Raw genomic sequence first — 14,632 nt, 5'->3', positions numbered from 1 at the left:
GATTTTATCCTGTTGTTTGGGCAATTTATTGGTGCTTCTTTCCAAGAGCATCCCCCAAACAAGGGTGGTTTTGAATCTGAAGAATTTCACAGATGTCATTAGCTGTAAAATTTTCTTCCCTCAGAATGGCTCAGTTTTGCCTCTAAGCATAATTTATGCTCAGAGTGCCTTTCAGGTCATTACCATCAGCCCCAGTAACTTCATACAGATAGAACTCAAAAACAGAGTCCCTCCAGTATCTTTTGTTGGATTCTCCATTTGTTTTTAAATTTCATAATTTCTTGGAGAATTAATGGTCAACTCATGGCAGAAACATTCCTGAGAAACAGGATTGCAAATATTGTTACCATTTAATTTCTTCTATATGTCATGGCTCCATTTTTGCAATCATTCTGTCCTTTGAGGATTCTGTGTATTTGGGGATCATGGTATTTTCCAGCGTCAACATAGTATTTCATCTACACAGGCATCACAAATAAATCCAGCAAATCCAAATTATCTGCATCCTTGCCAGAACTTCTCTTGAAAGAAACAAGAAGAGTATCCTATTAGTGGTGATTACCTTTGTTTCCTCTTAATACCCCTGTGACAGCTTATATGTTTTTTTTTATCTCCCATCCTAATTGATATATGCCTCTGCCTTCCTATTTTTATTTTGCCCAACTGTTAGCCCTTGTGTGTTGGTTAATAATTACCCAGGAGTTCCCAAGTACTACTGCGCTCATTTCTGGGATGGAAAACTCAGATTTTGATCCTACTATCAAGCTAAAATACCTGACCAGACTGACTTCTAGAAGATTCTGATCAGAAGGAAGGAATACCCACATCCTATTAAATTTAAAGTATTGAAACCTCGATATTGAATGCACCTCCCATTTTTTAGAAGCAGGGGTAGCTTTGAGGATATTCACAGTAGGGTCAAGAGAGTCAACTCAGGTTATGGTTCCTAAAACTATTATTCTTATTGTCATGCATAAAGTCTGAAGAGAACAGAAATGTGTTATGAGCCAGAATTCTGAACTTGAAACAAAGGATTCTTTTAAGGTACTAAGTCAATGGGATTGATGGAGACAATAGTTATCTAATTTAGCATGGTTTAGCATGATTGATTTAATTCTACAAGGAGATGTTATGGGGCCAGAACTTGAAATAAGGTACTAAATGGACTTGAGGAGACAACGGTTAAATCTAGTTTAGCATTGATTTAATCCGACAACAAATAATGGTTTCCTTGTGATATAATGATTGGTTTGTACTCAGTGTACAGCATATAAACAAGAAGCTCTCAGGGCCAGAAGGGACAAGCCCACCAGAAGCTCTGGGAGACTGAGACAGATTCATTCCATCTTCCATCTTTATTGTGGCTGGAGGCTGAAGCACAAACCTTTGGATTCAGAGAGATTCAGAGGTTAGAGAAGGAAGGAAGAGCTCAAGCCCACGGAACCAAGGAGAGAAATAGGCCTCTAAGAAAGCTAACCAGGCCCTAGGAAAGGAGACAAGACTTTGAAAGAGATAATAAAGGATTTGGACTTTAACACCTGGCTGCACTCATGTGATGATTACTGAACTAAAATGAAGGCTGCCTCCAGAGACCCCAGGGAAACTCAACAAAGAACATTACATTTTAAAGAGAATGTTACATGTCTACACTCCAAAATAATAAAAGAAAAAGAGCAGAAGGATTTGTGTATACAATAATATTAAAAGGGGCTTTCTCATAGTAACCCAACATTATTATCCTATTGGGGATAACTCAACAAATCATGGCACATTAACATAATGGAATATCGTGTACTATAAAAAGAATCAGTTGAAGGATAGACTAGAAAGCTCTCTATGAACTGATACAGAGTAAAGTGAACAGAACTAGAAGGGCAATTTGTATAACAACATAATTTGTAAAAAGGCACTTTAAATGGCTTTAGAACTCTAAACAGCACAGTAACAACCCTTTAGTCTCGATTAGTTTATCTTCAATGAAGATTAAAGGGGGGGGGAGGAAAAAAGCTTGAAATAAACAGGGAAAGAGGAGTAGAGAGAACAAAAATTTTCAGAAAATGGAAGAAAATAATTATCATAATTGTGAGTGTGAATGGAAAAAACTCAAAAAACAAAAGAAGTTATCAAAATGAATAAAATATATTTGTATGTAGATGGATTTAAAAAATCTAAATAGTCTATTATAAAAGTTATATCAACTAGCTCCATTTTGTTTGGTATTTTCCATTTTTGCAATGTATTGTCCCATCACAATTCCGGCTTTCATTATACTCTTGCCACCTCTAATTTGCTACAAAAGTTTTGAATGTTGCAAAAAAAGACTTTGCAATAATACAAGGATGTCCTCTCTTTTTCATTACCCTTTCTTGTTCTTTGATCAAGTGATGACTATGCTAACAAGATTATAATCTTTTTTTTCTAACAAGTGATAATATTTGTTTTTCTTTTACACTTATTAAAAATTAATTTGCATGGGATTTTAAAACCTCTTTCATATATATGTACACTAGTGAACTTTACTGCTGATTTGTTTTTCTTTTGCAGTTATTAAATATTCATATGTATTTAACAAATGATTAGCAAATTCTTTTATTGTAACAAATCTGGTCAGGAGGCAGAGTGGAAAAATAAATAACCAATAGAAATAATGTTTAAAAAAAAAGAATCACACCATAATGAGTTATTATTATGATGGCCAGGACATTCAGAACATAAACCCAACAAAATAAAATGAATCCAAACTATCTACAAGCAAAAGTCACAAAGAAAATATAGCTTGAAAAGAGATTCAACTAGAATTCCTGGAACAGATTAAGCAAGAAACTAAAACAATAACACTTAAGGTGTAAAACTGGAAAAGAAATGAGAACTATGGAAGAAAGAATTGGAAAGGGATTTAACAATTTATCACAAGAGGTACAAAACTTTCCCGGAGAAATATTTTAAAATTAGAATAAACAAAATAGAAGCCAATGATTCCTTGAAACAAGAAAAAAACAAAACAAAACATTAAATTCAGTTGACCAACAAAGTAAGAAACTATGAGGTGGTATGTTTTATATATATAATGAAGTTACAAAAAAATAAGAACCACTGGACTTCCCAAATGTTATGACCCTTCATTTCCACATTAAAAAAATATCTTATTTCAAGAAATATTAGGGGCAACTAGATGGCATAGTGGATACAGCACCAACCCTGAAGTCAGGGGGACCTGAATTCAAATCTGATCTCAGACACTTCCTTAGCTGTGTGACCCTGGGCAAGTCACTTAACCAAAAGTGTCTCAGCATAAAAAAAATGAAAAGAAAAGAAATATTAAGGGGAAATTACCTTCGTGAGAAAACATATTGTCAGGAAACTGACATAAAATACTAATGAACTTTTCCAGGTAAACAAATTTTAAACAAATTTTGCCATGATTTTCCACAAGTCCTCAGAGCTGACAGCATTAAATGCCCTCCCTGGTCAGATTGACAAACATTCTGTACATTTTGCTCTTTTATTTCTCCTGGAGGGCTCAGGCAGCAAATACAATATCAACCATTTATAGGCCCTTTTTGAAGCACTACTGGCTCTTAAATATATGATCACCTTCCAGATGAAGGATCAACCTATTAAGCAGGACTCTGACAAAAATCTTACCACCAATAACTGGGAGATACCCCCTCATACATATCCCTGTGATTCTTACATAACAATCTATTCCCTTTACCATTATAAAGATTATAGAAACCTTAAATTCCTGAGGAATAACTTGCTTTTGTCATATAAGCCCAAAAATTTCAGTAGGTTTTATATAAGCAATGGCCTCCCTACCCTGGTAAAATCTCAGCTGGAATAGAATCAATACCAGGTGCTTAGTCATGTGAAAAAAGACTAGTGACAATTGAAACCTCTTCTTCACTTGGAAGTCAGGCTAGAAAGGGATTGACTTCAATTTGAAATATATAATCAGTGGCTTCAACTTTGGCTGATGATGGTCTGTTGAGAATACCATGGAAGGGTTCAGCCCATCTTTCCAGTATCATGTCCTTATTATTAATCAAAGTTACTCCATCAGGACTGAGTATTTGAGAACACTGTAAGCACTTGTGAAAACACTGAATAGGAAAAAAAAATTCCCTCTGGAGATATAATGGGTATATACAGTGAGCCTAGGAGCACTCAGAGAATGATCCCAAATCCAATCCAGTGGACAGGTCTCAGAGGCCCTCACTTATCAAGTCTAATCACTGTGAACTGCCCCACCTTCATGTCATCTTCTACCTCAGCTGCTCCTGGTACTTTCTTGACACTTTTCATATTCATTGGTAATTGCTGAGAATTATGATTAATCAACATTAATTGCTTTTCTGATTTGCACCTTGGGGACATGTAGATAGTGTTCTGTGTTTTTCAGGAGACATGATTATTACTGCTCTGGGGGTAGATCAGATCAGTGAATCATGTCTTATAAAGACAGCCTTAGATGTATCCCCCATATATGCACAAACATATAACCAAATCAAAGTCTACACTCATTGCTGGAGTCATCATCGGGCCCAGAAACAGAGACAAAAGCAAGGTGAGGTTCCTGTGTTTCAGGCTTAGCCACAAAGATTCTGTCCTCAGAGTCAAAAAGTGAAGGGGGAACACAAAAATGCATGCAAGATGTTTGTATATTACAGAGAGGAAAGTCTGTGAAACAAGGATTGGCATTTTTTCCTTCAGAATCTGAGAAATGTTTTTTCTTTTGCACCTCTAACTCCAGTTTACTTCTGTTTCCTCTCCCATTCAAAGTCCTCTGTAATCCATGGGTCTTCCTTCTTCTCATTCTACATCTCTTTGTCCCATTTCTTATACTGTTGGTCCTTGTTTTTTTTTTTTTTTTTAATATGAGGAACTTTTTTTATTATTATAGCTTTTTATTTACAAGTTATATGCATGGGTAATTTTACAGCATTGACAATTGCCAAACCTTTTGTTCCAATTTTTCCCCTCCTTCCCCCCACTCCCTCCCCTAGATGGCAGGATGACCAGTAGATGTTAAATATATTAAAGTATAAATTAAATACAAAATAAATATACATGTCCAAACAGTTATTTTGCTGTACAAAAAGAATTGGACTCTGAAATATTGTACAATTAGCCTGTGAAGGAAATAAAAAATGCAGACAGGCAAAAATAGAGGGATTGGGAATTCTATGTAGTGGTTCTTAGTCATCTCCCAGAGTTCTTTCGCTTGGTATAGCTGGTTCAGTTCATTACTGCACCATTGGAACTGATTTGGTTCGTCTCATTGCTGAAGATGGCTAGGTCCATCAGAATTGATCAACATATAGTATTGTTGTTGAAGTATATAATGATCTCCTGGCCCTGCTGATTTCACTCAGCATCAGTTTGTGTAAGTCTCTCCAGGCCTTTCTGAAATCATCCTGCTGGTCATTTCTTACCGAACAATAATATTCCATAATATTCATATACCACAATTTATTCAGCCATTCTCCAATTGATAGGCATCTGCTCAGTTTCTAGTTTCTGGCCACTACAGAGAGGGCTGCCACAAACATTTGTGCACATACAGGTCCCTTTCCCTTCTTTAGTATTTCTTTGGGATATAAGCCCAATAGTAACACTGCTGGATCAAAGGGTTTGCACAGTTTGATAACTTTTTGAGCATAGTTCCAAATTGCTCTCCAGAATGGTTGGATGTATTCACAATTTTACCAACAATGTATTAGTGTCCCTGTTTTCCCACATCCTCTCCAACATTCCGCATTATCTTTCCCTGTCATTCTAGCCAATCTGACAGGTGTGAAGTGATATCTCAGAGTTGTCTTAATTTGCATTTCTCTGATTAGTAATGACTTGGAGCATCTTTTCATATGGCTAGAAATAGTTTCAATTTCTTCGAATGAGAATTGTCTGTTCATATTCTTTGTGTTGGTCCTTCTTTATGCCACTCTATTGGGTAGAAAAATCCATATATGATATGAAACAACAAGAGAAAATGGAAAGGTATGTTAAATAAATTAAGTGTCTGAAGATCATCATAACCTATTATCTGTGTATCTACAGATCACTACTGCTCTTGTACACTATGATCTAAATCAGTGCTCTTTGGAGAGCTGTGGGAATGGCTAGAAAAAAAAAGATAATTAATTTCAAGTGGATAGAGTATTGGACTTGCAGTCAGGCAGACTAAAATTCAAATCCCATCTTAGATACTTACTAGCTCACTCAACATCTCTGTCCTAGTTTCCTAAATGAGTAAAATGAGACAGCCACTAAGTTCTCTTTTAGCTCTAAGTCAATGGTTTTATGATTCTGTGATCATATGATTGCCTATATTTAATAGCAATTGCTATCCACATGGGTAATTTTGTTATAATCTAAATAGGAGACTGGAAGGAAAAAAAAAAGAACAATTTCTAAATAAAACTTATCAAGCCATCATAAGGAACTTTGTTGGAGGATATTTTATATAACCAGCCAAAGTACTGAGCATAGTGAAAATGGGGAGGGGGGGCGGGTATTGTGCTTCCTTGGGTATATATATCAAGTTGTGTATCCAAAAGTAATGAGGGCGCCACAGAATCTTGTAGACTCTAATTAATCAGTGGGGTGATAGTGGGGACCAGAACACCACAAAATGGACTCTAAGTATAACATGATCGAAGATGGGGTGATCATCCTCAAAAATGACTTACTAGCTTAGATTTTTATATAGAAAACTTTCTACTTCTGATGACTGCCAGTGATGTTTCAGTATTTAAGTTCTCAAAGACTGCCTACATTCAGTGGCCTATGTGTTATCAAAACACACATCTTTATTCTCTCCTCTCAGGATGTAGAAATTTTTTGCCTTTTAGTCCTAAGAACTAGAATGTTACAAGAGACTGGTCCATCCTCCAAATCATTATTTTTTTTATATCTGCTTATAAGCTGTTCATTTTTCAATTGAGTTTTTCTCTTCTGTATAACACTTTCATTGAGCGACAGTAATGAAAAGAAAACCTATGTGCCAATGGCTTTCAGTTTCTCACCTCATAATTTTTGATAAGCTTTCTCAGCTTCCTTCTGACAATGCCATTTGTACCAAAGTGAGTCATCAGAAATAAGGTGTGATAATCCACGTAGGTATGTCCTGGTTATAATTTGGCTATGTGCCTCAGGAAGATAATAAACACCAATTCTATTGTTATCAGGTTAAGAAATAACTACCTCTATACCCTTGGGAAAGGATTCATGAGCTAAAACCATTGGTTTTGCCTCTGATTCTTACAGAATGATTTATTACCTGGCAATTTCTCTGGAGGGGAAAGTCTGAGGAAAGGTGGCTGCAGGTGGGAAGACAACAAGCATCTATTAAGCATTTTTTTTTCTGGGAACTGTGCCAAGTGTTTTCCTGATATTAACTCACTTTATTCTATAATAGTCCTGAAAGGTAAGTACTATTATTATCCCCATTTTACATTTGAGGAAACTGAAGCAAGCAGTGACTTAACAAGGATCACACAACTAGTGTTTGAGATCATATTTGAATTTAGGAATTCCTGAGTTCCAGCACACTATCTACTACATCATCAAGCTACTTTTAGGATAATGATCCCCCTCAAGAACATTTTCATTCCAAAAGGGCTACAAAACTTTGCATTCCCTTTGATCCACTAATACCACTGCTAAGTCTGTATTCAAAAAAAGACATACAAATAAAAGGGATCTAAATGTACAAACATATTTATAAGAGTTCTTTTTGTGGTGGCAAAGAATTGACATTGAGGGGATGTCCATTAACTGGGGAATGGCTGAACACATTGTACTAGATGATGGTAATGGAACATTATTGTGCTATAAGAAATGATGAGCAGGATGATTTCAAAACCTGATAGAAAGTGAGCAGAACTATAAAAACATTGTATTCAATAACAGAAATATCATAGTAGGAAATATTGTGGATGACTTAAGTATTCTCAGGAATACAGTGATCCAAGACAATACAAACAGACAAATGATGAAAAATGCTATCTACTTCCAGAAAAAAAAATTGATGTCTAAATAAATAGTGAAGCATACTATATTTTGCTTCCTTCCTTCCTTTCTGTCTTTCTTTTGACTGGAGTTTTCTTGCAAGAAGAAATACTAACATAGAAATGCTTTACATGATTATACTCATAACCTGTAATAGATTGCTAACTAGCTCCATGCGAGCAAGTAGGGAGAAAAGTGAAAGACAGATAGAATTTGAAACTCAAACCTCTTTTTAGGAAGTTTTAAGTGTCTGAGATCACATTTGAACTCAGATCCTCCTGAATCCAGGGCTGGTGCGCTATCCACTGTACCACCAAGCTGCCCCTCTTTTTAAAATGTTTAACCTGCAATTGGGGTAAAAAATGAAATATTAAATTGAACATGAAAATCATGAGTATATGACATGGGTATTATAAGTTTTCACCTGGCATGCTACAGCACAGAATAATATCAATAAGTATTAGTAGAGCACACAACCACATCATTTAAGGATTGTAATGCTGTAAAAATAGAAAATAACATATGCAGTGAAGAAACCTAAATGGAGACTGAATACTAACAACTTGAATGATAATTGAGTCAAAGCAGAAAGCATAAAAACAATAACTACATATATGAAGCTGATAACAATTATACATCTTAACCAAATTTTCTTGATGCAGCAAATCATTAGTCAGAAGAAAAGTGCCATCTCTGAAAACAAGTATTAAGAGAAAATGAAAAAAAAAATAGAAAATATCTAATTGGTGAACTTAAATACAGTTGTAAAATTAGCAAGCCCACAAATAAATACAGCCAAAATAAACACCAAAAGGGCATCTTGAAAATTAAAGAAAGTATATTTAAAAGATCAGACAAGGAGACTACTAAACTGAATTGCCTCTGATATTCTAGATTTTGCAACCAGCCTCAGCAACCTTCTCACTTTTGAATATTCCTCTGCCTCCATAGTCCCTATTTTCCATTCATTAATTTCCCAGGACTTTCATTTTCTTTTTATAGTTTTGAAGGTATTCTTCCTATATCTGTTTTGTTTTCTATTATGTTAGACTATGGCTATGTATAATTTGTTTTTATTATTCTTTTTTCTTTGGGTTTTGTTGTGATTTTACCTTATTCATTTGCTATTTTATTGAGTTGATTTTCTGCTCTTCTTTTTAATCAGATTATCTAAGTGTTTATGAATTTCATTAGTTTTTAAAAGAAACACACTTTAATCTTATTTATCTATTTATGGGGGGGGTTCCGATTTATGTTTCCCTTCTAATCTTTTATTTCTCCTGTTTTGTGATTATTTTAGATTTATTTGTTGATTATATAATTTTAATGCATATTCAGTTCCTTGAGCTCCTCTTTTTTTATTTGGTTAATGTATTATTGTAAGGATATTATTTTTCCCTGAGTGACTGAATTAACTGCATCCCAGAAAATTTTGTTTATGTTGTTTATGACTTTTTTTCATAGTTATTGATTATTACATAGAAAAACATAGATTTTCTCTTTGACCCATCCATAATTTAAGATTTCATTAAGTCTCCTTTTAAATCTATATCTTTTGTTTTTCATTCCTGAAATAATTTCTATTCTGAATTTATTATGATCTATAAAGCATATATTCATTATTTCTGTCCTATTAGAGTTGTTTGCAATATCCTTATGCCCTAGTAGTGTATGGTCAATATTTGTAAAAATTTCATATGGTGTAGAACATATACAATCTTTTGCTGTCCTATTTAGAAGACACCAAAAGTTTTAACTCTAGTTTTTCCAGAAATTGGTTAAGTTCCACTTTTTTCCCTTTTGTTTATCTTTCTGATAGACTTAGGCAAAACTGATTGGTTGTTGTCCATTTTCCAGGAAGACCAAAATGACATCATTAGGGTGGGATCAAAGTACATTGCATCCAACTATGTCTGATCAGACTAATACAAGCTCAGAATACTGTGTAACATATTGGACACAAATAGTCCATATGACCATTTAGAGTTTAAATGTCTCTAAATTTGTACTTTTCACATTTATTTTGAGCGCCTGCAATTTCTACTTTGTTCATAGAACACAGTGCCTTCTTTGATATGAGCATGTTATGCTCAGTAATCCTGTGTCAGTGTCTCCAAAGTCCTCTACAGAGACCTTGAAACTGTCCTTGTATCACTTCTGTTGTCTAAATAAGTGCTTGCCTTGTTTGAGTTCTCCAAAAAACAGTCTTTTAAGCATTCAAAACAGCATTAACAGAGCATCATAGTGATCATCTTTGCAGTGGAAATTGAGTGCTTGTCATTCCGGCTTGAAAAAGGCCCTCATTGTTCAACTCTTCAGAATCTTCCTAAGGTAATTCAAATGGAAATGATTCTGTTTTCCGACATGGTGCTGATAGACTGTCCAGGTTTCATAGTCATACCATGTGATCAGTACATAGACCTTCAATTTAATAGACAGTCTAATACCTCTTCTCCTCCAGTTTCCTTCAGAGCCTCCTAGAAACCAAGCTAGCTCTTATTAAAATCTCCTCTCACAATTGTGTTACTATGTGTTCTTGAAGCTCAGATAGTATTTCATTTATGAATTTTAAAATGCTAAGGCATTTAGTGTATACATTTATTACTGATATTGTTTTGTCATATCAGCCTAAAATAGTTTACTTATTTATTTTTATTGTATTTTAATATTTTTAATGTTTGTTTTGCTGATGTTTGATAACATAGTGGCAATCTCTGATTTCTTTTTTTTTTAAATTCATTAGAATGCATAATATTATTCCATCACCACAGTTTTTATTTTGTGTACATTTTTGTTGTTTAAATGTGTTTCTTGTTAATATCAGATGGTAGGGTTTTGTTTTCTTATCCAATATATCATAACTTTTCATTTTTTTGGATTGTTTAATCTATTTAATTTCGAGTTATAAGAGCTGGTTTTACAATTTTCTTTAGCTGTCTCTAAATTGAGGGGTGGGTTAAGAAGGTATCAGGTTATTATTTTTCCCTCTTCTGTTGTAAAAACAGTATTAAGTTTCTCTTGTTACTTTATTTTTTAGGTGGACTGTTCTCAATGACTCACTTTCTCTTTTTTTAGATTCCCTCTTCTCAACAGTTAGTCCTTTTCTTTTGGAGTTCAGTGTATTAGTTTCTCTCTCTTGCTTTTATCTACTGATACATTTTTCCCTTCTTAGTCAAATAGATTCCTTCTTCCTCTTTTTCCACTTAACTAGTCCAGTTCATTAGTGTGTTGTTAATTAATATAGTACTCATCAGTGCTTTAAAAAGAAAACCTTCAAAAAGGGTTAAAAACAGGCATTTTTATTATAATAGAAAAATATTCTAAAACCCAATTTAACAGTATTTTTTTTTGGCCAAAACACTAACAGAGTATTTTTTTTAAAATGTTCTTTTTGTCTACTTTTGTTTCATATGGTTCTAGAAGTGCTAACAGCAAAAGGAAGAAAGATAGAAATTAAGAGCACCAAAAAAGGCAGAGAAACAAAAATTCTCTGTGTTTGTTGATGACATGAAACCTTATGACATGATCCCAGATAATTAGCAAAGAAACTAATTAAGACAATAACTATAATGTAGGAGCTGGATCTAAAATAAATTCATAAGATCTTTTGGGAATAAGACGCTAACAATTCTTGGGGGTCTGTTCTCAAGACAACTGCTCTTCTATCTCTGCTTCTGTTCGCCATACTTCACCACCATGTTCCTGAGAAGACATACCCTCTAAAATGTATCATTGTTATGCCACATCTGGACTTGCTACTATTCAGAAACCAAAGTGATAAGCTACACAGTGTCCAGAAAAGGTTGCCTCCATGTGTACAACCAATGTTTATTTCCTAGCATTCCATATATGTTCATCAGTTCTTTGTTCACATGATGTGTGTGTGTGTGTATGTGTGTGTGTGTGTGTGTGTGTGCATTCTCCCTTTTTATAAATTGTGGGAAAGTATACTTATAAAAATAAGCAGGAATCTTTTCTTGGCAATCAATTTTTATGCCATTGGATATAATATCTTTTTAAAAGTTAATCTGTCCATGGGATGGTTGGTAAAAGTAACTACTCTGGTGGGGACTAAAAAGCCATGATTCTGTGGGGATAATAACTCCCACCACACCTACCCCCAATCCCTGTGCCTCGAAAAACGAGTAGGGCAATCTTTGGCAGGAGAAAATTTTGCATGAAGGAATTCCAAAGGTGCTACATATTTTTCCTATTAAATTTGATTTTTTTTTAAATTCAGCCCAGCATTCTAATCTGTAGTGCTCATTCTAAATTCATTGGGTTGAATCTAATAAAATGAAATTAAATATAAAGTCTTAGACCTGGGATCTAAAACTATATTACATTAATATAGGAGGGAGTATGAAACAAATATGTCTAGAAAGAAAAGACTGTGATTAAGAAAGTGGAGTATAATTGACTGTAAGTTCAAAATGAGTTGGCAGAGTAATAAATAACCATATGAGAAAAATGTCAAGTAAGGACTTTGAGCCAGAACAGTTAATAAGCAACTAGGCTAGTTTCCTTAAGTGAGCTCAAGGAAAACAGAAAGCTAAGCTTGGAACAAAATGTTAAATGATTTGTAATGGGCTGAGGCTCGAGTTGATGCACTGAGGTCCCAAGCATGTGAGGCTAAATAGTAATTGGACCCTACTCTATTAATATATATATACTTGGAAATAGAATGGCCCCCGCCCACTCTTTGTGCAAGTCCTGATGTGTTGTATAGGAAATGACGATTTTGGTGGATGGAGGCAGGGGAGTAAAAAGGGAAGCGGAAAGAGAGACTGCTGGCTGGCGTCTTGACACAGCTGCTCACATTGCTATCGTGACCCCCCCTTCACCTCAAAAAGAGTAAAGATTGAAGATTTTTCCTTTAACCTGAATTCCTGACTCTGGCTGATTTTAAATATGCTCTCATCACAATGATTCATGGCATAAATATAGATAATGAAACTGAGCCTACTAACACCTTAGCTGAACAATAACTGATTCCCCAAACCAATAATGTGTAAATAACAGGTGTCCTTTGTCTATCTGTAGCATGGAAGGAGTCAAGTCACTAGTTTTCCTTAGATAGGAATAAGATTGCATAAAGTGCTTGTGTTTCTTTCCAGGGCCCTCAGGCTCAGACTGAAGTTCTTCATCTCACCACACCAAGAACATGATTTCTATGAACATACTCCTGAGTATTGCCTTCTTCTCCCAGACAGGAATTGGGGTTCAGGGAAACCTCTTCCTACTTTATCTCTTCAGTTTTCTTTTCTTCACTGGTCAGAGTTTGAGGCCAATAGATCTGATTCTCAGCCAGCTGGCTTTGGCTAATTCCTTGGTGCTTCTCTCCAAGGGATTCCTTCAGGGATTGGCAACTTTGGGTCTGAAAAATTTACTGGATGACATTGGTTGTAAAATTGTCTTTTACCTTCACAGAGTAGGTCGAGGGCTTTCCCTCTGTATAACCTGTCTTTTGAGTGGTTTTCAGGCCATCAACATCAGTCCTCAGAACTCCAGGTTCATGAAGCTTAAAACCAGAATCCCAAGGTACATTATGCCCTCTATTCTCCTCTGCTGGATTTTCCCCATGCTGCAAAATATTACTATTCTTGAGAAACTTGAAGGACCAAGGAGCATCAGAAACACTTCAGAAACAAATATATATGGATACTGCTCTGTGAATGCTGCGACTCCTATTAGTACCTCACTCCATGGAGTTGTGTTCTCTCTCCCTGATGCTGTGTGTATGACTTTCATTAGCTTTACCAGTGGCTACAAGGTTTATCTCCTACACAAGCACCACAAGAGAGTCGAACAGCTTCATTCTGATAGCTTTTTTCCTAGATCCTTCCCAGAAACCAGAGCCACCCAAATGATCCTCCTGCTAGTGAGCACCTTTGTCACTTTTTACTTACTTAATTCTATTTTGACTGCCTGCATGCACTCAATGACACCTAGACCCTGGCTGTTGCATAGCTCTGCCCTCTTGGCTTCCTGTTTTCCAATGGTTAGCCCCTTTGTGCTGATCAGCAGTGACTCACAAATCCTGAGGTACTACAAAGCTGTCCATGGTAGAAAAAGTTCTCAACCTGAGAAGTAACACCAGGGACCCAGTCCTTAACATCTTCCCAGACTCTGGTCAAAAGAATGATTCCCTAAAAGATTGTAAGCCAGAACTGTCAAAAAAAAAAAAAAAAAAAGATCCAGAATCCTCATGTAGTTATCTAGACTAGATCTAGACTAGATCCAATCACAGAAGTCTTTTCATTTTTTTGAATTGTTCATATTTGTCATTTCTTATCGTATGATCCCATCTCATTACATTTGTATCTAAATGGATACTCTCACATTGCTTCCAGTGCTATGCTACAACAAAAAGGGTTAATATTTTGGCCTGACATCCATGACCCAAATGAAAGCTTTTCTCACATTTGGATTTCAGGTCTAAGATGAAGTGGATCTGTATTCATTTGGAGGATCAAAGAAGATCAAAGAAGAGAAATTCAGGCTTTTTCTCTCATAATTCTGATTTACCCACAAACGAGACTAGAACTCCAGTGAATATATCTGACCATAAGGTTTAGATGTGGCTCATGACTACAGTTTCCACAAAAGAAAACAGTAT

General features: G+C 35.3%; 2 protein-coding genes across 3 annotated transcripts in view; one reads left to right on the top strand and one right to left on the bottom strand.

The window, feature by feature from the left end:
- The window catches only part of LOC127556797 (zinc finger protein 850-like), a 92,764-nt gene that overhangs the window by 26,020 nt on the left and 52,112 nt on the right, over window positions 1-14,632 (bottom strand). The gene's annotated exons all lie outside the window — the stretch shown is intronic.
- LOC127553477 (vomeronasal type-1 receptor 1) lies at window positions 13,178-14,201 on the top strand. The gene has a single exon (XM_051984215.1). It carries the CDS (start codon window positions 13,178-13,180, stop codon window positions 14,105-14,107), a length of 930 nt encoding a protein of 309 aa, XP_051840175.1. The 3' UTR covers window positions 14,108-14,201.

This window comes from Antechinus flavipes, chromosome 3, assembly GCF_016432865.1.
Source record: "Antechinus flavipes isolate AdamAnt ecotype Samford, QLD, Australia chromosome 3, AdamAnt_v2, whole genome shotgun sequence".
Taxonomy (NCBI): domain Eukaryota; kingdom Metazoa; phylum Chordata; class Mammalia; order Dasyuromorphia; family Dasyuridae; genus Antechinus; species Antechinus flavipes.
Note: the sequence above shows the minus strand (reverse complement) of the source record. Positions and strands in the feature narration are given on the sequence as shown.

Excerpts from the sequence above, each read along its gene's own strand:
- LOC127553477 (XM_051984215.1), top strand. The coding sequence starts at position 13,178 with ATGATTTCTATGAACATACTCCTGAGTATTGCCTTCTTCTCCCAGACA.